A 25,208-nucleotide genomic window follows, 5' to 3' on the forward strand; every position below is an offset into this window, starting at 1 on the left:
AAGATTTTAAAGAATAACATTTGCATGGCCCCACTGCAAATTAATTAAGCTGGATGCATGTAGATATTTCTTCAGGAACTTCTGATAATCTGATACTGATTTCAACTTGAATGTGGGTTGAGAATGTTCAATATCCAGTTTGGTCACATTGGCAGCTGTGTGCTTTTTGTGAAGATCCATTGGCAACTTCTTCGTCCAAATTTAAGTATCATATAATTTTATCCAAGGCTGGGTTGGTATAGAACTGCAATTCACGAGATATTTAATTTCAATTTTAAAATTCACTTAACTAGTTTGATTTTTATGGGTATAGATTTGACTTTAATCCTTTTCAAACCCACCTCAAGTCTCAATTGTTGATCATAGACTTACTAAAAAAACCTCTGAATAATGTATGAATATAAAACACACCAATATTGCTCACATATATAATAAATATATTGCTCAGATCAAGATTATGATAGTTTTTAATTAGTTATTATTATAGGTGCACGGCCACATCAAAGAAATTTCGTCCTAAAATACTAGCTAATTAAGGGCATCCTTATATTATATTTTTTGGTCCAACCCGGTGGGAAGAGGAAATAGTTGCAGTGCTCTTTTTCAAAGCTTCGAGATGAAGGGAGCAAATCAGAGTGAACCCATATAAGAAAGCCACGGATTCTCCAATAAACTGTTAACGTAAGGGCCCTTTTACTTGAGAAGAGCAGTTTAACTCGTATTTAAGGAGTTTTGATTTAATTTAATTTTTTAAGATTGAATTTTTAAAAATATATTAGATATTAGATCAGAGTTGGGTCAAGTGATAAAAAATAAAATAAAATTTAGTCAGAGTCAGATTTTAGATAAATTTAACTTTACTTGATTAGATATATATTATTTTTTAATTAATTTAATATTAATATTTATTTAATTTGATATTTATATTTAAAAAATATTATTTTATATTAAAAAAATATTTTATTAATTTTAAAATTGAATCAAATATGATTTTAAATAATATCAAATCAGATCGAATTTGAATATAAAAAATTAAAAAAATCGAATCAAATTAAATTTAAATATTATATATATAATTAAATCGAATTTAAAATAAACAAAAATTCATTTCAATCCAATCCGATACCATCTATACTTCTACTTGGATAGTCTTTGATCGGGGCATGCCTAACGTGAGAAAAGATTTCAAAATTGAAGAAAGTAGGAAGAGCAAAACAAAGTCAATGCGGTGTGTAAAATTTCCAAGAGATAATGTCATAATTTCAAAATTGGCACCAAATTTAGAAAACGTTCAAGTAATCCTAGACGCGCTGAAGTGTATGCAATAAATTCTTCAGGCAAATGGTGGGAAAGTCCGATGGAGAGGAAAATGATTGAAACGAAAAATAATATTTTATAATAAAGAATTGCCATCTAGAAACTCCTTTAATATTTGATGAACATTTTACTAGGTCAAACTTTTCATTTTTGTTTTAAATTGTATTACTGGTTTAAATGGTTATGAAATGCCTTACCAAATTGCGAAATAAAGAATTTTGACTTTCTAATCAATTTTGACATTATAAAATAAAATAAAATAAAATATTGTATAAAACAATTATTATAGATGAACATACGTTTTTGCTATTCAAATCATGTCAAAATTTACATTTTTAAAACAATTTAATCATTCATTATATCTTACATATTCAAGTTTATTAACGTAAATATTTATCATTTAATTATTGAATGAGATGTATGTAATAAATATTTTTTTAATAATATAATTATATGATATGATTTTAATAAAATAGACATACTGATACAGAGTAACAATTTTATACAATCTTTTTCATAAGAACCTTTCATGTGTAATTTATTACCTTCAAATCTTTTGGAGCAAACACTCATTTCGTTATTAATAGTTTTCATAATTTTAAAGGATAAATATATCCATTGATCTGTTCAAATAAAAAATATATCCTTGGATCATCAATTGCAAACTTACTTAAATTTTCAATATTTCATTTTCAATTAAATCATTGTTCAAAAAATTAATTGTCATCTTTAAAGACACTCTTGATAATAACATTCATATACATATTCTAACATATTTAATTTTAGTTTGATTTAAAACTCAAATTCAAAAAAGAAAAGAAAAGAAAAGAAAATATGAGATATGAGGTGAAAAAAGTTACGCTTTGTGTACATAAACACAAAAGAGTTTATATTTAATATATTATCAGTATATAAATTTTATATCCTATCAATAAATCAGATGATAATATTTTATTAATGAATAAATATCAATCTTTAAAATAAATACATAAAAATTAAATTTTTTTAAAAAAATTTACTCATTAATAAGTAATAATTATTTGATTCACTTTATTAATGAATTATCATTATCTGATTTATTGATAATATATAAAATTTATATATTGATAATATATCAAATATAAACTCAATATAAAATGATGAACAGTGAAATTGATACGCTGCTTTAAAGAATAAAAAAGATAAATTAGTTGGTCATAACAAACTTGGTCCAAGTCAAGAGGAAGAGAAATTCAACAAATGAAGCGCTTAAAAAACTAGTAGCATTAAAAACCTTCATGAAATATTTAAAAAAAAAATGGGTGCTCGAAAAGAAAGAACTTGGAAAACCAGCCGGTTAAATGAGTGCCGGTCAATAAAAGTTGTCTACTGGAACTTTGTTTACCACAAATAAATGTTAATAAGAGTGACGGCCTTTCCTTTTCTTACATGTTTTCGAGCTTTTAACCTATTTTGCATGAAACGACTATAAATTAGTCGTTGGCCTATCTGTTGTGTGGGTGAAGACTTAATTAGAAGAGAAAAAGATGAGTGAAGTAGTTGAAGACGGTTCTGCCATTCCTCCTCCAAGGCATGGGATAGATTCTGAGGCACAGGCCCCTCCTATGCAGATGCAGTACAATTCACCTTCTTTGTCAAGAAACCCTCTGTTGCTATCAGCAGAACATGATGAAAGTGCAGCAAACAGAACCCAAAAATTATCCCAAGCTCCCAACTTCCTCACCCCCTTGGGCACTCCAATTAGGAAGGCTATCCAACTCACCAAGCTTGATCCTCATGATGCATGGCTTCCCATCACCGAGTCAAGAAATGGTAATGCCTACTATGCTGCCTTTCACACTCTTTGCTCCGGAATTGGAATTCAAGCCCTTGTTCTTCCAGTGGCCTTCACCATTCTTGGGTGGTATGCTTTCTCTTCTTATATTGCATTTTAACACGCAACTGGCTATATAAGCATTCATCAAGAAGCTGAACTAGTGGCGAGTACATGTAACTTAGAGTTTCGTCTGCATATTTGACATCGATAGCTTTAATGTTAAAAATGATTTCTTCTTTTAATGTGCTTGGGCTGCAGGACATGGGGAATAATAAGCTTGACAGTGGCTTTCATATGGCAGCTTTACACGCTCTGGGTATTGGTCAAGCTACATGAATCCGAGGAAACTGGGATGCGGTATAGCAGATATCTCCAACTCTTCAGTGCTACTTTTGGTCAGTATATCTTCTTAGTCATTTTCCTCCAATACTTTTTACTGCAATTTGTTGCATATCACGCATGTGATGACAGAGTATAAAGATACTTCATCCCGTGCCCTTAAAGTGACCTTATCCCCTAACAGTTGACTTATTTGTAGAGGACGTTTTATTTCTTTACTAATACTAAACATGTTCTCCACTTCTGTGGTGTTAAAACTAGTTTAGGGTTCTTTTGGTTTAACATGGGAAAAAGGGCAAGGGCAAAATAAAAAAAAAAAAAATGAGCAGTGGCAAAACCTTTTTTTCCCTTTTGGGCACACGAGCGTGTTATAGCTCACGCTTGGCGTAATCACCATCCAAACTCAAAACTCATTTCCAAACTTACCTAAGCAGAATTATACAACCAGCTGAAATTTAAGTGAAAAAAAGAACTCCAAAACTAAATCTGAGTTCCTTTAAGAAATAGGTTGATATCAAATTCTCAAAAAGAGTTTTTATAGTTGTATTTATTTCTATATATATACATTATCAAATTTTCATATCCTGACGCATTCCCCTTATACAGGTGAGAAAATGGGCAAGCTCTTCGCCCTGTTTCCAATCATGTATTTATCAGGAGGCACATGCGTTGCCCTCATCATCGTCGGTGGTTCAACTATGAGGCTTTTCTTTCAAATTGTTTGTGGGCATTGCTCTGCGAAGCCGTTGACGACAGTGGAGTGGTATTTAGTGTTTACGTGTGCAGCAGTCGTCCTTTCCCAGCTACCCAACTTGAATTCCATAGCTGGTGTCTCTCTGGTCGGTGCTGTCACTGCCATTGGCTACTGTACGATGATGTGGATGATTTCTGTCACTGAGGGAAGGCTAGATGGGGTGTCTTACGACCCAATTAAAGAAGAAGACAACATCGCTATGATTTTCAGCGTTCTAAATGCCCTGGGGATCATCGCTTTTGCTTTTAGAGGCCACAATCTTACGCTTGAAATACAGGTACACCATGGTTTCTTTTCCTTTGCAATTTTTCCTCTCCTTTTCTTTCGGTCAAAAGAAGACGACTAGGAGGACCAACCGATTTCTATGGAAACCCCTTCATTCAAAGGGTCCATACCAGCCAAGCCCGTATTGGACTATGCTTAAGGGTTCGGTCCGTCTAAGCCTCTTGGAAAAAAATCGTGGGACTTAAATTCTGGACCTGTTACTTGGTTACCCACTTATCAAGCGACAACTAACGCTGGATTCAGCTACTAACAATTACAAAACAAAATTTAACTCCTTCTCGTGAAGAAACTTTTAGTTAATAAATATCCAAAAAAGTAATTAAATTTCCTTCTATGAATGATATTAAATTGAGCTGTTTGTGAAGTGGGATTCAACTCCTTATCAAACATCAACTCTTCCTCAATTTAACTTTTATGTTTACTGTGCTTCGACAGAACATTCCTCGTAAAAAATTGCCGTGGTCCCTCTTTGTCCGAAGAATTAATGTCTTTCGGTGATTAGTTATTTTAGAATCGTTTTTATTAATACTTGAATATACATTAGGAAATAGAAATTGGGAAAACGGTTGCCACTTTCAGTCATTTGTTGGCAGTGTAAGGAGATATAAAAATGCTTGGTAAAAGGAAAGAGAGCCAAATAGTTACTAATATAGGACTTTTTCTCTGACAAAATCAAGAGGTTGCTGCTTTTATTTTTATATCTCTATCAGCCAAAAGGCTTTCCTTGATGATTTGACTTTCCTTGGACACAGGCGACCATGCCATCCACTGAAAAGAAACCATCTAAGATACCAATGTGGAGAGGGGTTAAAGTTGCATATTCGATCATTGCAATGTGCCTGTTTCCCCTCGCAATTGGAGGATATTGGGCTTACGGTCACAAGGTATATATGCGGCCTCGTATATTAAAATTCATGCTCTATTTTCGTTTTCTCAGCACCAACCAAGAATAAATTTAAGGTAACTGGGACAGACTATACATACTGCTTAATCAATTTTATGCTGTCCCTCAATTTCAGATACCTGCAAATGGTGGAATGTTAGCGGCAATTTATCAGTACCACGGACGACACACTTCACAAGCTATCCTTGCATTAACAAGTTTATTTGTCATAATCAATGCTATAAGCTCATTCCAAATCTATGGGATGCCGATGTTCGATGACATGGAATCGAAGTACACCAAAAGGAAGAATAAGCCATGTCCATGGTGGCTCCGGTCAGTGTTCAGAGCTATGTTCGGATACGGTTGCTTTTTCGTGGCAGTGGCAATCCCTTTCTTGGGCAGTCTAGCAGGTTTGATAGGAGGAATTGCAGTGCCAGTGACCTTTGCTTATCCATGTTTTATGTGGCTAAAAATTAAGAAGCCTAAGAAGTATAGCCTAATGTGGTGGCTGAATTGGGGACTGGGGCTCTCAGGCACTGTTCTTAGCGTTGTACTAATAGCAGCAGGGGTTTATGTTGTGATTGACACAGGTATTGAAGTGAGCTTTTTCAAGCCTCACTAAAACTGATCATTACTTAGGAAGTTATAGGCCTACTTCATTTCAGATTTCACTCTGTCAATTTGGATGAACTTCTTATTTTAACAAATAATATCGATGCAGATTAATATATGTAAATATTCATGTTTGTCATTAGGTTTTCAAAATATGTTTTCACTTTCAGTGAGTTAATTTATGGCTATTTTGTATTATTCATATATCCCAACTATTCGAATCTTGAAAATATAATCAGTAGTTGAATTGTAACAGATATTTTAGTTTACTCTTATTATGTACCTAAACCTTTGAAATAAAAAAAACAAATGAAAAGAAATCCATTACCACCATCCGCGACTTTAAACAGGGTTATCAAAATCCTCTTCAGCAAAAGACAAGGTAACAAAGTAGAGAAAATAAAATTAGTTGATGCTTCACGAAAGGAAGGAAAAAGAGAATGCTACGAAACTACTTTCACAAAGGAAATGATACAGAATATATATGGTTATTCTCGTTAATGCCACTAACCATTTGTGAAAAAAAAGGAAGATGTATATACCTGAACAACTTCATGAAAATAATCTTATTGTTGGTAATTTTTAATTATATGACCTTTTCAATATCCGTATTTTTCTTATTATTAATTTAATTTCTTTTTTTATTACTTTATTCTTGTTATAGGAATTAACATATATTTTTTTATAATAGGTATTACTTCACTAAACATACTATTGCAGAGGAAATTATTAAAAATAAAAGTGATTTGAGTACAGGAAATAAAAGTGAATCCAAGAAAGTAGACAAGCCTTCGGGTATCATAGGAGCAAAGGTTACAATGGGGGTATGGTATAACTTTTAAGCTGCTTAAAAATTGTTGGCAATATCTCAACCTTTTTATCCCGTTAGTTAAAATGATATTATTCAATCACATGAATCAACCTCATTCAAACGCCGATTCGTATGAATTTTAGAGTTAAAAGTAAGACTGCAACGGAAAAGGCCATGTCCACGATGGCTGGGCACAGGTATGTTAGTTTTCTTCGGATGCTTGGCATTCTTTGCTTAGGTGACACTACTATTCTTGCCAAGCTTGGCGGGTTTGATTGGAGGGATTGCTTTACCGATAACCTTGGCATTATCCCTGTCTTGTGGGTGATAATCAAGAAACCTCAGAAATTTAGTCCATATTTCTGGCTTAATTTTAGGAATGGTCCTCAGAGCCTCCGTCACTACTAGAGCTATATGGGGCATAGTGACCAAGGGAATAGAAATTCACTTCTTTAAACCCCATGGCAACATGATCATATAAATCTTGCCTATCAAAACTGACCTTGAATCTCCTAAACCGAATGCCCACACGGTGAAAGAAACAACAACGTCAAGCATGTCCACCTTCTTTGAATGATCTAACCAATCCCTATGCGCTGGATTCAGCCTCAACTGATAAATATACAAATTATTAAAACTCCGTGTATTACACTAACATATATGAAATCACCTTATTCACATGCCTGTTTGCCTAAACTTAGTAGCATAATTATATCTTCAGTTAGTTTGTGAAATCAGTGGATTCTGAACTTAATACCCCTTACATAGACAGATGCGCTGTCGTAAAACCAAATAAGCCAAAACTTTTCTAGAATTTAACTCTTCTATCAACCGGGAAACTGTAAATGGCATATATTATTGTTGCAAATCAGCTATATGGGTACACCATACATGCAAAAATGTTTCAATCACTCACAGTGCCCATTTCTATCCTCTAATGTCTTTTAAACTACAACCAAGTCTAAGCAAATTACAAATGAAAGCAAATATTGTTCACTACATTCCCAATATAGTATCCCAGAGCCATGCATACGGCACAAAGGTAGTGAGAAAGACATCATACCTTAAAATTAACTGCTACTAGTTCAATTAAAACATCCCAACTTTCCATCTCAAATCACTAGACTTGCCATGGTTCACCGACTTTTGAGGTGACCAAATCAAAGTATATTCCTTCATCAGCTTGCTTCAGGCACAATTACTTATTTCAGTAGACCAGAGCAAGTGTAGACCAAATATAATGATCAATAAATCTCAAATTTACACATCAATGTTAGTCCCTTTTAAACAAATTCAAGCTTCATGTAGTTCTACATAGATAATGGAAGAAGCATCCTTCTTTTCTTTTTCCCAGCCAATCTCACTTGCTTTGTGATTTTCATGCAGAGAAGCGATAGCATTGTGATGCATATTAGAATAAAGGCAAGTTGCATATGCCTAAAATATAAAGAAACAGCTGAGAAAACCAGGAAAGCTAAAATAATGAGTTCCCATATAACAAAGACCACAACATCCACCCTGCAACCACAGAACAGTAAAGAAAGCACAACTATTAGAATTGGTCTTATCCTGAGAATGAGAATAGCAAATACCACAATAAAGACCAAATGAATGGATCCCAATAAAACTACAAGTACTCTAGATATCACGTTTTCTAATTTATTTTTCTCAACAAAAAGTTGGAATCTCCTGCCTCGCGCAATTATTAATCTAAATCATAACCTTACAGACATGTAAAAACTTGTTGGAACTAGAACAAAGTACAAACATATCAAACCCATGAATATTTTCCATGCATAAGTAACACCAAAATCTAAAATGCACAAATATTGCAAAAGCACAGATCCAATGCCAACAGATTATTATTTTCAATTTTTGGCACCAAGACTTCTCAATCAGAGCTAGCACCTGAATGATAAGGACTCCTAGCCTAAGCCCCCATAATGTGAGCAAATCCAGACAATTCTATAAAGCACCAATTCCCAGCAGATTGGCAAGCATTCCGCTCTTATAGATACCTCATAAAGCTATGAAAAAACCTTAGATACATATGATACTACTTCATAAAGCTATGAAAAAACCTTAGATACAAATGATACACAATCATAACAGCCAAGTGAATGGTAAGATCTAAGCACACATGCATATTCCTACCATCATACAGTTAGTTTACGCTTTACACACCACCCAATTCAGTCATTTGAAAATATAAAATATAGAAATTCGAGTAGAAAAACACGGGTTAGAAAGATTAGCAGTATAACAAGTATTAACAATTAAATTTAAATCGTTGGTACAGCATTAACCAAGAGCCATATCATCTCCTTTTTAAGTAAGGAATTCTTCAATTCTACCCCCATCCCCAGCAGCAGGCTTCTTTCAGCCACCCAAATTTCGATTTATGATGAAAATTAAAATGAATCAACAATTTCAAATTTTCTTTTCTTTCCTTTCTGACATCATAAGGACTCAATAGCAGTTTATATAAAATCCAGAGTCACTTTCGCTTTCTTTGACCAGCTTAAATAAAAATATATTTTCAAACCGATAATTTAATCACTACGAGAATCTTTCAAGCTTTTTTTTTTTTCTCCAATTCTTAGCAGAAATATCAACTGATTGAGAAAATGAAATGAATAAAAGAAACGAAATTTCCAAAATAGATTAAAAAAATATATCATAATCAAGAAGCTACAGCTGAATTTTTAACCTAATTATCCTATAAAAGCCAAGCTTATCTAAGTAAATAGGTAAAGCTTCGATAGAAGCTCAAATGAGAAACATTTCATAACCAGCTCGTTAAGCACGAAGATCTTGCTAGCGAATCAAATCTACCTTATATTCGAAACAGGAAATTTTTGAAAAATAAAATACCGAAAAAGCAAATCATGGAATTAGGTATACCTAGAAGATGTGAGATTAGACGTGGATGAGAAAAACGAAACGGAGGCCCAATCGTGCTTAGATCGAATCTGATACTCTCTCAACTGCTCTGCTAAATTCGATCGCGTTATCATCGCTTCCCTTTTTCTCTCCCTGCCTTTCGTCTTTATGCTTTGTTTGGCTTCGGAGGTAAAAAAATGGTTAAAATTTGAGAATTTGCAGAGCAAGATACGAACCGGAGCTACAAGAAAGGGAAGGGGGAGCATCAATATTGGATTCAATTAGGCCTTGGTTCGTTACATTGCATAAACCCTCTATCCCTCTTAATTTTCTCTCTTTTTTATTGGCCTTTCTTTTTTTTCCTTTGCTTTCCTGGAGAAATGGAAATACTAATGAATTCAAATTAAAAAAAAAAAAAAGCCGGAGCCGGCTGGTTTGACGGGTTTTCAATCTAAATGCAAACGATCGCGTCGGGCTTATATCTGAATGGGCTATATATTTGATATGGGCCATACTTTGTAATCCGAATAATATAAAATTTTGTAACTGCTAGTCGAGGGTTTTTTTATCGAGATTTGCAGGTTACTTTTCAACATTTCATTGAATTCGATGTGACTCGAAGATTTTAAATCATTTTATATGATACATGAATCGTTTTGTGAATATAAAAATATGATAAATTGAAATTTTCATATCATAAAAAAATTGACTAATAAAATTTGTATTTTAATGTATGAATAAGGTGTTGAAACTAAAGAGTAATAATTGATAAGTGATAGTAAATAGTGAATTCAAAATTTAATTAGTTGGTTTATATAATGATTTAAATAAAAAAATACATGCAATATCATATTTTATTTTTAAATTATAATTTTTTATGTAAAAAATAATAATAATAGTATGCGTTTTGAATGCTATATAAAAAAGGAAACATATTGTTTGATTCCAAATCATTGGAAAAATCGTCTAATAGCATTAAATTAAAAATTTAATAATCACATAGTGTGTTCTTTTATTTTTTTTAAACTAAAAATAAAAATCATGACATGTTTGTATAATGTTCAAATCATGCTGGTATTTATTAAAATAGTATTTGGAATTGTTATCAATTAAGGGGAAAGCACGCACCTCTCATGGAGCAGTAATCGATAGATGATCTCATTGAAAAGGTTAAGTTTGGTAGAAAAGAAGAAAAAAGTTTAATGATTGAATTACAAAATACTAAATATTATTATGTAACTCGGTCATTAAATAAAATTTATTTTTTTCTATCGAACAAAGTCGTTAATCCAAACTTAGGGATGGGCCTCACCCAAATTAACCAAGCAATATAAATGGATCATCTCTACAAGTTCTTTCTTGGGCCTACTGAATTGCAGTCGGAACTCCTAGGCAAAACCGTCCAAACACCATTCGTAACTGGGATATAAAGCCCATGTCGAAACCACTAGAGATAATTAAAGCAGCTTACACGTTACGCTCCCATGGAATTCCTTTTCTTTTTGGCCATTTCGCAATGATTTCTTTGAGAATCAACGCAGCAAAACTCATGAAACTACAACTATTGCTAAGATAAGGGCATGCGCTCTCGTTAACTGAATACCCAAACTTGATTTGTTTATTATGATATTAAATTTAAATTTGAGTTTCAACTATTTATATAATGAATTAAATTGATCAATTCTAAATATATTATAAACTGAATTCAAATCAAAATTTGAATTTTAAATTTTTATAATTGAATGAACTTTAAATTTGACAATACATCGGGTTTCATTATACCTTAAGTCAGATGAATGCTACTAGTCTACTTCATTTTTTAAATGTAAAGAGATGCTGTTGACATTAGAATTCCTTACCTTTAAAATTAGATTAGTTGAAGTTAGAACTGGCAATTACAAAAGCCTAGCGCCCAAACTACTACAATTCCAGCTCAATACTTTGATGCCTTGTAAAGCATTTCTCGTAATAAGCGTTTTCAATTTTCAAAAATTGTTGCATTGCATTGTATTGAAAGCCAACGTCCTTTTCATTACGCGAAGTTTAGGAAATTGCAAACAATCAGAACCCGTCACGTGCAAAGTTGGCATTATCAAAATAATATATTGGGCTATGTGGGAAAAATCCCAAACCGCCCACTTGTCTTTCCAGAGGCTCCGCCTCTCTTTTGAAAGTGACGATATCCAAATAAAATCAATGCGAAATTATAGTGAGATTAACGTACACCGAAGCCCACTATTCATCGGGCCCCTCCAGAACCTAACAGTCTTAAATCTCGACCTTCTGGCCTCTCCGTCTTCACGACGAAATTGACACGTGGCCAACACTTCTCTTGTCTGGGCCCACACGGACATTCCCTGGCCCGACGTGTCATTGATTCGAATGGTCGCACGCTCGTTTCGCTGTTTTTTTTTCCCTATTTTCCTCTTTAATATTGACTGCTACTTTCCATCGGCGCTACCATGTAAAGCACGCCTACACTCGCTGTCATTCGTTGGCACAGAAACTACAAAGACAGGTTTCGAATAAATAAAGAGAGTACACTATAATTAATTACCCGAGAGAGAATATTGCTTTAGACATTGTTTCCTCCGTTTAATGCAGATGTCGGTTACAGGAAGGAATGGCGCTCGATTGGGTAGCCCATTTTAGCTTCCGTTAATTTTTTTTTTTCTCTTTTCTTAATCGCGTCAGAGCCGCGTTGTCAATGATGCTTTGGATACTATAAAAACCCAGCTCCTCTAATTTCTAAAAACCCATCAGTCAGTAGCAAACTCTGTAAAAGTGGAGTGATCCACAAAGTTTTCAGTTCATTGGTTTGCGCTTTGTTCAAATACACTAGCCAGCTTTGATCATATTTGTTTCAGTGTTTAGTTGATAAAAAAAATGGCTGAGGAGCATACCAAAAAGGCCCCTGAGTGCGAGAGCAACTTTGGTGGTGAGGGAGCAGTGGAGACCAAGGACCGAGGGTTGTTCGATTTCTTGGGGAAAAAAGAGGAGGAGAAGCCTCAAGAGGAGGTGATCGTCACTGAGTTTGAGTCGAAGGTTCAGATAGAAGAGGAGCACAAGGAAGAAGGAGAGGAGAAGAAGCACACTCTACTGGAGAAGCTTCACCGATCGGATAGCAGCTCCAGCTCTGTAAGTACTTTGGACTTTTATGTTGTTAATGAGAACTTGCCACTAAAAACAGTAAAGAGAGTTGATTGGGTGGTCAACTTTTCATTTTTACCTTATACTTTAGTTACCATATTTAGCATCCTTGGATCACGACGTGTAATCTGTTTTTCGAATTTGCAGTCTAGCGATGAGGAGGAAGGTGAAGGAGGAGAGAAGAAGAAGAAGAAAAAGAAGGGACTAAAGGAAAAGATCGAGGAGAAGTTAGGAGGAGAAAAGAAAGAAGAGGAGATCAAGCACGAGGACATTACAGTCCCACTGAAGAAGTGTGATGAAGCAGTCCAGCCAGAGCCTGCAGAAAAGAAAGGCTTCCTTGAGAAGATCAAAGAGAAACTCCCTGGTCAACACAAGATAGCTGAAGAGGTCCCCCCACCTCCATCCCCAGCTGAGTGCTCTGCGGCTCAGCCCCATGAAGGTGAGACAAAGGAAAAGAAGGGAATTTTGGAGAAAATCAAGGAGAAGCTTCCTGGTTACCACTCCAAAACGGAGGAAGAGAAAGAGAAAGAAAAGGAGAGTTCTTCCCATTAAAGAACCAATATGTTTTTAAGCAAAAATGCCGATGGGCGGTGTGGTTTATTAATTTGTTGAAATTTTCGTTCTTTTTGGGGTTGTATATTTCGTATAAGCTTCTGTTTTATCCTGCTTTTAAGTATTAAGTTTGTCATATATATATATATATATAATAATAAGTTTGTTTATTTAGGGTTTAACTATATGTAAAAAGGATATGTTATTTCCTTCCTTTCTTTTTGTGATTTGAGAGATATTTAATGGATCAATTTCTTGTTTTCTTTGTGTATTCTTTATGTTCGATATCATTATTTTCTAGTCTCACGCCTCTCACATGTATGTATTTTTTTCTGATGAACTGAGATCAACTGAAACTGAAATATAGAAATATCAAAGCCTAGAAGGTGGTGCTCTTAAATCTTGATGGAATAGGGTTCTTTTCCCATTTTTGTTCTGTGTTTTTTTTTTTTTTTTGGGTACGAATATTATTAAAAAGTTTTACATCATAAGTTTAGGACCACTGTATCATGATGGCTTGCATCTCAGAACTAACGACAATAAACATCCTACATTTGAAGTCTACTATCTCAGAACACTAGTTTCAAGTGGAAAGTAGATCACTATTGTTTCTATGGTTTAGCACCCATTACAGAGGAGGCTGCCTCTGGGTTTTACTCTCCAAATGAATACTTGACAGGTACTGGCGTATCTAATGCATTCAGTGTTATGAGGACCATCTATAGTCTGCATCTTGTTTAGCAGAAAATAAGGCTAAGCTGTCCACTGACATAAGTTTTCTGAGATTTTGAATCGGGACAACTGTAATTTATTGAACATTAAAGCAAGGATACATGAGGATCTCAATCTTAACAAAATCAGACAATGATGACAATATCAGGGCACACTCACAAGTAAAGTCCTGTTATTAGCAAATATATAGCCCAAGAGACGTGAGAGGAAATCACTCATTTGTCCATCCATATAACACATCGGATACAGTGCCTTCCATAAGTAATTCAAATGCTTTGTTGATGTCTTCAAACCCGACCTCATGAGTGACAAACTCATCTAGCTGCAATTCCTGGAAAAAAAAAAAAAAATATATATATATATATATAAGTAGTTAAACACATCTATATACTCAATTCACGTTAGACATTCCATAAAACCAGCAAGGGAATATTTCACATTAAATGCCTTTATGGAATGTGCGGACAAAAAGGGTTGTTTTGGGGGTTTCCATTCTTCAGATCCATGAATAATGCAACATAATGCAACTAAGGTAGCATGGTAGGTCACTCTATGCTCTCAAACTATACATTAAGCTTAAAACACAATTTAGGATTCATAAACAAGTAGAAATAGTGTTAAAAAAAAAAGGGAGTGCAGAAAGGAGATAAACTAATAAATGCAAGAATTTACCTTGTCCATATAACGTTTTAACAGAACTGGAAGGTCAGATTTAGCTTTGACTCCTCCAAACAAGGACCCAGTAAGGATTTTCCCAGAATGAAGAACATCAAAGGACCTGAAGTTCAACTGTGCACCTGGCTTGTCCACTCCCAAAACAATTGTCTTTCCCCAACCCTGCAGTTATGCACAAAGCTTAAGATGCAGAAATCTTGGAGTTATCTGATACATTACCTAGCAGTAGTGTTTGTTTTGCTTAGTATGATCCACATAATTATAAGTCTATCTTTAGTTGGGTTAGCCAGAGCTCAAGCTGGATGTTGATTTTAGAATTTGCAAGCCAAAACTCAGAATACTACAGATAATACAGTTGCTATCTCTGGAAAGTACTAATCTTATCACTTGTAATTATATATCAAATTGTACAAATAAAACACACAGAAAGACATTAAAATATAATTAAGTTAGTAAGAAACTATGGATAAAAACACACACAAAGATATTAAAATATAAGTAAGTTAGTAAGAAACTATGGATAATTTGGGAACGTATGCTTTTGTAAGTGATTAAATGAGTGTGTATATGTGCGAGAGAGGCTACCTGCCGGCAGCTTGCATAGGCTTCTTGTACCAAGGATGCCAAACCAACACATTCAAAGCTGTAATCTGCACCTCCCCCAGTCATCTCATGGATTACCTATTCAAAGTTAGATAGGAAAAAAGAAAATCCGAAAGTCAGAAAATTAATCAGTTAGTCCTGAAAGTCAGAAAATTAATCAGTTAGTGAAGATATCTGTTTCTCAGCTCCGTCAAAGCACCATAAAAATAACAGGATGCTGATAAATTGCTCATCAAGCTATCAGAAAGGCAAATGATCCATCTCAAACATCAGAAGCCATACAGTCGTAAAGCCTTCTGGTCAACCACATTGTATATGTATGATTACATGGTATGCTTTCAAAAGTAACAAGCCAATCACTATTTGATGTCATAAGAAGCAACTGAATAATAGTACAGGCAGAAGTCACCGAAACTAGTCAAAAAATAATATCATAGACTGCGAGGAAAACCTGGCTTAGAGATTTATTCCCACAGTCCCTTGAATTGATAAACTCGGTGACTCCAAATTTTTTCCCTGTACAAATGCAAAGGAAGATACATCAACTAAAAACTATGCCAAACACAACATTATTGTGTAAGATAGAACTGTTTGCACTAGTAATCAACCACTAAAATAATTGATCTCAGAGTAATCTGCTTTCAGTTGGGCATATGGTAGATGAGATCATATAAAACCATTGCTACTCATATAACAAGGTGATTTTGGCTATTATTCAAATGATGTATAGTCCCAACTTGTTGAAAATTCAGTGACAAAGCATCATACATGAAAATTTACTCACCAATTTCAAATTTCTCTGGGTTCACATCCACTCCTATAATTCTATTTGCACCACATAGTCTAGCTCCCTTTGCAACCTAGAAAGCAAAGCAAGCTGTGAGTTAGTCTTTCAAACTTAAAACATATAAACGTCAGATAGAGTGTGAAACTATTCTTCAAGATCATACCGCTAATCCAATAGATCCCAGCCCAAAAATAACAACAGTTGATCCTGCTCCGACATTTGCCGTTTTGCAAGCAGCACCAACCCCTTAAAAGCCAAAAAATTGGTCATGTTGTAGTACTTTTCTCTTCAGATTTTCGATCAAGTACTTTGCAATGGCTTTCATTGGGAAAAAAGACAAGGCAAAAGAAAATAGAACATTGGGCTAAATATGTGAAAAACCTCTTGGGTGGGTAACCTTCCACAAACCCTTAAAACAATGCTTACTCAAAATAACGAACCTTACCTATAGAAATTACTAAAGTTTCAAAATTAAACAAGCATGCATTAGCAATGGTTGATACTGCCGATTCAAATGTGCACAGTAGTTATGAAATTCATTGTGCATGAGGTAAGAAACAAAGAATCAAGTGAGCATGGTAATTTCATAGTAACAATGAATATCGAGTTTAACCGCAAAAGCAGAATGGCTAATCAAGTCCAAGTTGATTAACATACACCAGTAAGTGAAATAAAAAACCATAACAAATGGAAACTTTTCCTAATACAATTTCATCAAACAGAAGGTGATTAGCAGATTTTTACATGAAAAAATCAAGGTAAAAGTTGAAATTTCAAATGCCGAAAAGAACAAAACCCCATTACCTGTAGCTACACAGCAGCCGAAGAGGCATGCCCTGTTTGGAGGGATTGCAGGATCAATCTTCACTACATGGGTAATATCTACTACAGTGTACTCGGAAAAACTCGAAACGAACAGAAAATGATATAAAACCTCTCCCTTAAGGCCAGTGAATCTGCTGGTCTCATATCTAGGCATCCAAGGATGGACCTTGAATGGGAATTTTGAACATAAGTTGCTCTTTTCTGAACAGCAATCTGCACATTCTCCACAATCTGACAAGAAGGTTGGAATGACAACATCTCCTTCTGCTACCTCCTCCACATTCTCACCCACACTCTCCACCACCCTTCAACACAATGTCAAATTGTAAATTGAATGAAAAGAATTTGTTGCCTTGTTAAATTAAGGTATAAAATTTAATTGGCTAAATACATTTGGGTTTTAAATGAAGAAAAAGAAAGATGCCAAATTACGTTGTAGAGAAATATTTTCTTGAGAGAGAGAAACAGAGAAGAAAAACATAGATAACGTTAGTTTTTGAAAGTTTCTCTTTTAAACTGTCAGTCAACTCGAGCGTACAAAGGCAATGTTCTGCTGTGACCGGCAAAAGAAAAGCACTAGGTAAAAGAAATGTCAACGAAGAAATCAAGCTCACCCGACCGCCTCGTGGCCTAGGATTCTGGGGAAACAAGCAGGAGGCACCTTCAAGCAGAACCAAATTCAGATTCAGGTAAACAACAATAATATCGAAAGTCAATCGAGAGTGTAAAAGTCAAGAGAGGCGGATCCATAGAGAGATGTGACAGAGAGACCTTCAATTTCCAAAAGGTAATGTCGCTGTGACAGAGAGATGTGCAGATTATACGGATTCGTACTTCGTAGGGACTCGGAGGGGCCACCATGATTTCCTCTATCACTAGAGGCTCCCCTGGCTCGCGACAAACAGCAGCTAAACGAAATAGCAACACATGGTTTCATGCTCTAACAAAATGCAGAAGGAAAAACAGTTACGGAAGGAAAAACTTGGGAGTTTGTTGGCAGTTACCTTTGCATCGAATTGGTTTCCCAGCGGTTTTGCTTGACAGTTCCTTGTTATCCATGGCCACTTAAATAGAAAGCCGACGGCTCTATTTTGGAGGTTGGTGGTGCTTACGGCTTCAGTTATTTATAGGTGGAAACTGGACAATGATGGCCTCACCAGAACTTGAAGACATTAATGCCAACTTTTACTGTTATAACACAGACCGAAAATATATAGACAGAGTTGCCTTTTTTTATTTATGTGTTGTTGATTGTTTAATGAATTTTTTATTTTTTAATTTTTAAGTTGATTAAAAATTTTTTTAAAAATAAAATTTAGTCTATTAATCATAATATGATTTAAAAGTTTAGTTATAGGAAATGTTATAGCATTTTTACATGTCTTTCAAAGATGGTACTATTTAATTTTAAATTATTTTAAACTCTTGATTTTAATGATTTTAAATTTTAATATAAAATTTTAAAAATAAGTTTTAAAAATTTTCATTAATTTGATAAAATTTTTAAAATATTTTTTTACTTCAAGAGTATTCAAAAATCCGTTTGTTTTCTTGAAAATATTCCATTATCGAAAAAAGATTTAGTCATTATTTGTTTTTAATTTTTTATTGAAAATATATCTAATTATTTTACCCTTTGGACTAAATTAGAAATATCTTCTCACTTAAAATTTTTTTGAATAATCAATTATTTACGATTACTAAAAATTTTATCATCGAATTTTATTTTTTATTTTTTATTTTATAAGTTTTATTTATAAATTTATCACTTTTTAAGTCAATTTAGAAATATTTTTTTTATTTCTAATTTTTTACCACTTAAGTCTATTTAGAAATTCTTCTTTTTTTTTGTTTTTTATCTTTGGAAATAAAATAATATGATAATTATTTTTGAAGTTTCATTTAAATCATTCTACTATTTGAGACAAATTTAAAGAAATTTTTCACCTAAAGATTTTTTAAAAAATTTATGATTTGAAATTTTTAAAAATCTTATCATTGAAAAATTGTCAAATATTTTCAACCTAAAATTTTTTATTTGAAAAATGATACAATTACTTTTATTGAAATTTCATTTAAATTATTTCACAATTTGATACAAATTTAAAAAAATTTCTCACCTACAAATTTCTTAAGAAATTTATTATTTGAAATTTCTAAAAATCTTATCATTGAATAATTGTTAAATATTTTCAATCTAAAATTTTTTATTAGAAAAATCATACATATATTTTTATTGAAATTTCATTTAAATTATTCCACAATTTATGACAAATTTAGAGAAATTTCTCACTTAGAGATTCTTAAAAAATTTATCATTTAAAATTTTTAAGAATCTCATCATTAAATAATTAATATTTAATTCCAAAATTTTTACTAAAATTTGTGTTTTTTATTTTTATTATTTTTAAATTAAAAATAAATATTAATTATTATTATTGAAACTTTCTCTAAATTATTCTATCATTTGGGACAAATTTAGAAAAAATTTCTCACCTAAAAATTTTATAAAAATTTATCATTTGAAATTTTAAAAAATTTCATCATTTGATAATTATTATTTATTCTAAAAAAATATGTTATTTTATTTTTTATTTTTTATATTCTTCCTAAATTTTAGTCATGCAAAAATACTTAAAATATATATATAAATAGAATAAACAAAAAAATTCAAAAAAATAAAAATAGGAAAACGATTTGGCTACTGGATGGTTCAACTTGGCTCTGCTGTAGGAAGAAAAGCTAGAACGGTTTAAAAAGCTATTCAGCTCAGCTCGACTTGAGACTAAGGTTAGAACGGGTCAAAAAACGAGTTAACACTTTGAATTGGGTTGGCCTGAATAGAAAAACAACGATCCTGAGGCCATTTAAATGTCAAAACGATGTCGTTTCAGTTGAGTATAAATAGGCCAAAACTTTCTTTTTTCCTCAAAATTCTTCCTCTCTCTCTCTCTTTTCTTTCTCTTTCTCTTTCCCTCTCTTTATAATCAAATAAACTTTGTTGAATATTCACTGAATTTTGAAAAATCTTACTGGAATCTAGGTCTGTTCATCAAAAATTGGTCAAAAGTTTACTGGTTTTTAGAAATTTGACGCTAAAAACTGGGAATCTTGCTGAAAATTCATTGAAACCTTCAAAAATCACTGAAAAATTCAATTGGATTATGAAAATTTTCTAAAAATTTTTTTTAATTTTTTTTAATCCTAAAAACTTTCCAACAAACTTTTGACTGCCTTTCACGGGTGTTTTCTTCTCCGTATTTTTGTGTATACTCTTTCTCTGATTTATGTGTTTTTTGTGTGTTTTTTATGCTTGATTCAAGTCTGTATTTATAAGGAATAGGCAGAAGTGTTTTTGATTGACCACGAATCCATTGTTGACAGGATTTTTGTATTAGCACAAAACATAATATTTATCTTATATAGATTGAATCCAACTACAATTCTGCATTCACGGCCAAAATTATTTTTTTTTATTTTTTAACTCTTTTTTTTTCTTTTATTATTACTATTATCTCATTATCTTAACACATAATTTAATAACAAAAGATAAATCAAATAAAAAACAATTGAAAATCATAGATAAATAAAAAAACAAATAAATGAATAATAAAAAAGATAAAACCCAAAATAAATAAATAATATATAAATAATATATAAATAAAGTATAAAATATAAAATATAAAATATAAAATAATGAGTAATTGGGCTTAATAATTTGACTCTATTGAGCTAGGTCAAATGGATTTGGGTTTGGACCAAATAGGGTATCTATAGTTACCCTTCTTTAGGCATTTCTTATGCAATAGGAATTGTGCAAAGACATAAACACCCATCATATCCAGATAATCATCCCAACATGTTCATTTTTTTTAAATTGGACACTTAAGACTTATTGAATAATATAAAAACTCATCTAAGCAGAGGCTCACAACTTTTGAAAATAAATAAAGCTCCTCTATGCAGTGGCTCAACGACTTTGAAAAATAATTAAAGCTCATCTAATCAGAAGCTCAACAACTTTTGAAAAATAAATAAGGCTCATCTAAACAGATACTCTATAACTTTAGAAAAATAAATAAAGCTCTTTTAATAAAAGACTCAACGACTTTAGAAAAATAAATAAAGCTTATCTAATAAGAAGCTCAACAACTTTGAAAAAATAAATAAAGCTCCTTTAAGTAGAGGCTCAACGACTTTGAAAAAATAAATAAAACTCATCTAAGCGGATGCTTAACCACTTTGAAAAATAAATAAGGCTCTTCTAAACAAAGGCTTAACAACTTTGAAAAAATAAATAAAGCTCATTTAAGTAGAGGCTCAACAACTTTGAAAAATAAATAAATCTCTTCTAAGCAGAAACTCAACAATTTTGAAAAATAAGTGAAGCTTCTTGACAATCTGGTCCAAATGAGTCATAGATTGTGTTTAAGAAAATTTTAAAAAATTATGCCCGAAGGTCTTACAAATCATTTTTAATATCCTTTTTCAAATATCAAAATCTTACCTTATAAGTTTTTTCTTAAACAAGAATTTGAAATTCTTTCATTGGAAAGTTTTCATATCTATTTTCTCTAAGTGAGATCCTTAAATATCCCTACTTCCTAAATTCATAAACTAGACATTCTTAAATACAATGCATACTATGCACTAGACATTCAGAAATGTAATGCAAATGTCAATTAATTAATTTTTTTCAATTATGGTACTCAAGTTTCTCAAGCTTTTCCCTTGGATCTTGAACTCTTTAATCTTCCAATACTAAAACCAAATCGATTTGATTATCAATCATCATTCTCATTCAATTATCATATTCTTTTTTTAAAGAAATCTTTTTCCAAAGTCAATATCTTTACTAGGAATTGAACATTTCATATTTGCCTATATCACTCTTAACCTTTTCAAGGTAATGTAGAAATCTTTTATGCTATTATTCATTTATCCATCATTATTTCAATTTCAAAAAATAAAAATGCAATCACACATTTCTTCCATTGCGAGGTTCTTAAAGGAAAAGAACATGAATGGCTTGGAAAATAATCAACAAAAGAGAAACACAAATAATGAAGTGATATATCTCTTATTAAAAAAAATGGTAGCACAACTTTGGCCATTGAACAATGTAAAAAGGAAAAAGAATTACAAAGATATGTATAAGGTAATAACGCTTAAAACAATCCGATAATCATGATAAAATATTTTGAGGTTTTTTTTGAAAACTCAACTACTTTATATACTTAACAATTCAAAGCTCATCAGAACATACTAGCTTTCATGTTGGTGAATTCTCAAATTCGATGTTGTATCCTCATTATCTAAGCCATTTTTTCAAGTTTTTAACTTAGATGAACCTCTTTTTAACTTAAACTGCCTTTTTAGATTTTTAACTTAAGTTTTTTTTTATTTATTTTTTTTAAGTATAATATTTCTTTACAATATCAGAATTTATAAAATAGGGTAAATCATCTTCATCCATCTCAACTAATATCAATGTTTCACCTGAGAAAGCTCATTTCACAACATATGGCCCTTCTCAATTTGGAGTCTACTTTCCTCTATTATCATGTTGGCTTGAGAGAATTCTTTTTAAGATCAACTCTCATTCTTGAAAGCAATGAGGTCAAACTTTTTTATCATGAACCTTCATCATTCTTTTCTGATATAGCTGATCATGACAAAGTGCTATCAATTTTTTCTCTTAAATGAAATTCAACTGCTCATAGCGCTTTCGAATCTATTCAGCCTCTTTTAGTCCAACTTATTTTAGAACCTTCAAGGATAAGATTTTCACTTCCACTGGTAGTACAGCTTTCATCTCATAAATCAAAGAAAATAAAATTACCTTAGTAAAAGTATGCACTGATGTTTGATAAGTATACAATGTAAATGGTAACTTCTTATGCCAATTCTTATAAGTCTTAGTCATTTTTTTAAGAATTCTTTTTGTATTCTTGTTTGTTGCCTCAACTATTCCATTCATTTTAGAGTGGTATGGTGTCCAAATATGATGCTTGATCTTACATTAGACACATATTTTCTACATCATCTTACTATTTAGATTCTTGATATTTTTTGAAATGATTCTTTTTGAAAGCCTATATCTACAAATGATATCTCTTTTTATAAACTTGCAAACCACATATCGTGTTACATTTTCAAATGAAGCTGCTTTCACCCATTTCATGAAATAATATATCATCACAAAAATAAACCTATGCCCATTAGAAGCCTTTGAGGTAATAGGACGAATGACATCCATGCCTCATATGAAGAATGGCCAAGATGGTATCAAAACATGTAAAATAATCAGTGGAGCATGAATTTTATCAGTATAAATTTGGCACTTGTGACATTTTTTAGCTTAGTCAATATAGTCACTCTCTATTATCAACCAACAATAACCTATTCTTATGATCTGTCTTATCATTATATGTCGATTTACATGTGTCTCACATATTCCATCATGCACCTTTTCAATAATCTTTTTTATTTTAGTCGTATTTATGCATCTCAATAATACTTGATCATAGCTTTTTTTGTACAAAACACTTTCATCCAAGAAGAAGCTCATAGCTAGTCTCTAGATAACCCTTTTATCATTCTCAGTTGGTTGGATAGGGTATTACTGATTCTTAATGTATTATAAGATATCATAATATCATGGCTTCTCATCTTTTTCCTCTTCTACATTAGAATAATGAGCTGACATATCCTTGACATTTAGCTTGGTGAGTTGAATTTTAATGTTGTCACTAATTCAGATCATTATTGCCAAAGTAACCAAGACATCAACAATCAGATTCTCTTTCTGAGGTAAACGATCAAACTGAATACTTTCAAACTATTTGATCAACTCTAGGATATACTTGTGATATGGAATGAGTTTTGAATCTCTCGTCTCTCATTCTTTTTTCAACTAATATATAACTAGAGCTGAGTCTCTAAACACTTTCAATGCTTTAACTTTTTTATCTATAGCAACTTGTAAACCCATGACACATACCTCATATTCAATGATGTTATTTGAGCAATTAAAATTCAATTTTGCTATTATAAGATAGTATTGTTGTTTTGGAGAAATCAAAATTGCTTTAATTTTATGTCTCAAGGCATTTGTAGCTCTATCAAAATACATTTTTTAGCATTTTTCTTCATGACTTTCCTTCTCCAGTAGGGAAATAACGCTTAAATCTTTATTAAAAAATTTTAATCTCATTGGCTCATAATTTTTAACAGCACGATCTGCGAGAAACTCGACTATAGCATTCCATTTTATTGCCTTCTAGCTCACATATATGATATCATACTTCAAAAGTATTACTTATCATATAGTAATTTTTTCAGACAAAAAGGGCTTCTCAAAGATGTATTTAATTGGATCTAATTTTACTATAAGCTAGGTGATATGATTAAGCATGTACTGTTTAAATCTTTTGGCAATCCAAGCTAATACACAATACATTTTCTTAAAAAAAAAAAATACTTTGACTCATATTTCATAAACTTTTTACTTAGATAGTAAATAGCTCTCCTTTTTTTGTTAGACTTATCTTGTTATCCCAGCATACATCCTATTAAATTCTCACACACTGTCAAGTATAATATCAAATGTCTCTTTGAAATAGATGGCACCAATACTGAAGGATTGGATAAATATTGCTTAACTTTATCAAAACCTTATTGATATTTCTCATTTCATTCTTCAGGATTATTATTACAAAAAAGCTTAAAGATGGGATCACACTTATAAGTAAGCTGAAAAATGAATCGAGAAATTTAGTTCAGTCTATCTAAAAAATCTTGAACTTCTTTTGGTGTGTTGGAGAGGATAAATTTTGAATAGCTCGTATTTTGTTTGGATCAACTTCAATATCTCTTTCACTAACCACGAAGCCTAACAACTTTTTTGACCTTATCCTGAAGGTACATTTAGCTAGATTTAACTTAAGTTAGAATTTTTTCAACCTCTCAAATAACTTTTTGATGTTGGTGACATGATCTTCTCTTTTTTGAGATTTTACAATCATATCATCTATATTTACATCAATATTTTTGTGCATCATGTCATGAAAAAGCATTACCATAGCTCTTTGATATGTTGCCTCAGTATTTTTTAAATCAAAGGGCATAACTTTGTCGTAAAACATATCTTACATGATCATAAAAATGATCTTTTCCATG

The 25,208-nt window shown here is 32.2% G+C and overlaps 4 protein-coding genes across 4 annotated transcripts; 2 read left to right on the top strand and 2 right to left on the bottom strand.

Annotated features, from left to right (window-relative positions):
• Positions 1–2,590: 2,590 nt before the first annotated feature.
• LOC111299649 (lysine histidine transporter-like 8) lies at positions 2,591–6,318 on the top strand. Its single transcript, XM_022895010.2, has 5 exons — positions 2,591–3,220; positions 3,392–3,528; positions 4,079–4,503; positions 5,264–5,395; positions 5,531–6,318. Exons 1-5 carry the CDS (start codon positions 2,844–2,846, stop codon positions 6,017–6,019), a joined length of 1,560 nt encoding a protein of 519 aa, XP_022750745.1. The 5' UTR covers positions 2,591–2,843; the 3' UTR covers positions 6,020–6,318.
• Positions 6,319–7,642: 1,324 nt separating this feature from the next.
• LOC111299709 (uncharacterized) lies at positions 7,643–10,097 on the bottom strand. The gene is made up of 2 exons (XM_022895137.2): positions 9,725–10,097; positions 7,643–8,338 (listed from the first exon to the last, which is right to left on the bottom strand). The coding sequence occupies exons 1-2, from the start codon at positions 9,967–9,969 to the stop codon at positions 8,131–8,133; spliced, it is 453 nt and encodes a 150-aa protein (XP_022750872.1). The 5' UTR covers positions 9,970–10,097; the 3' UTR covers positions 7,643–8,130.
• A 2,218-nt stretch (positions 10,098–12,315) lies between these two features.
• On the top strand, positions 12,316–13,676 carry LOC111299850 (uncharacterized). The gene is made up of 2 exons (XM_022895368.2): positions 12,316–12,841; positions 13,001–13,676. The coding sequence occupies exons 1-2, from the start codon at positions 12,590–12,592 to the stop codon at positions 13,403–13,405; spliced, it is 657 nt and encodes a 218-aa protein (XP_022751103.1). The 5' UTR covers positions 12,316–12,589; the 3' UTR covers positions 13,406–13,676.
• Positions 13,677–14,197: 521 nt separating this feature from the next.
• Positions 14,198–18,220, bottom strand: LOC111299772 (alcohol dehydrogenase-like 7). Its single transcript, XM_022895254.2, is given in 11 exon segments — positions 14,198–14,387; positions 14,390–14,468; positions 14,810–14,974; positions 15,398–15,493; positions 15,867–15,931; positions 16,200–16,275; positions 16,366–16,448; positions 17,007–17,332; positions 17,642–17,688; positions 17,799–17,935; positions 18,032–18,220. Coding segments are annotated over 11 exon segments (1,164 nt in total). The 5' UTR covers positions 18,087–18,220; the 3' UTR covers positions 14,198–14,352.
• Between the last annotated feature and the right edge of the window lie 6,988 nt (positions 18,221–25,208).

Source organism: Durio zibethinus, chromosome 3 (genome assembly GCF_047325235.1).
Source record: "Durio zibethinus cultivar Kanyao isolate XHJ-2024 chromosome 3, ASM4732523v1, whole genome shotgun sequence".
Classification (NCBI taxonomy): Eukaryota; Viridiplantae; Streptophyta; class Magnoliopsida; order Malvales; family Malvaceae; genus Durio; species Durio zibethinus.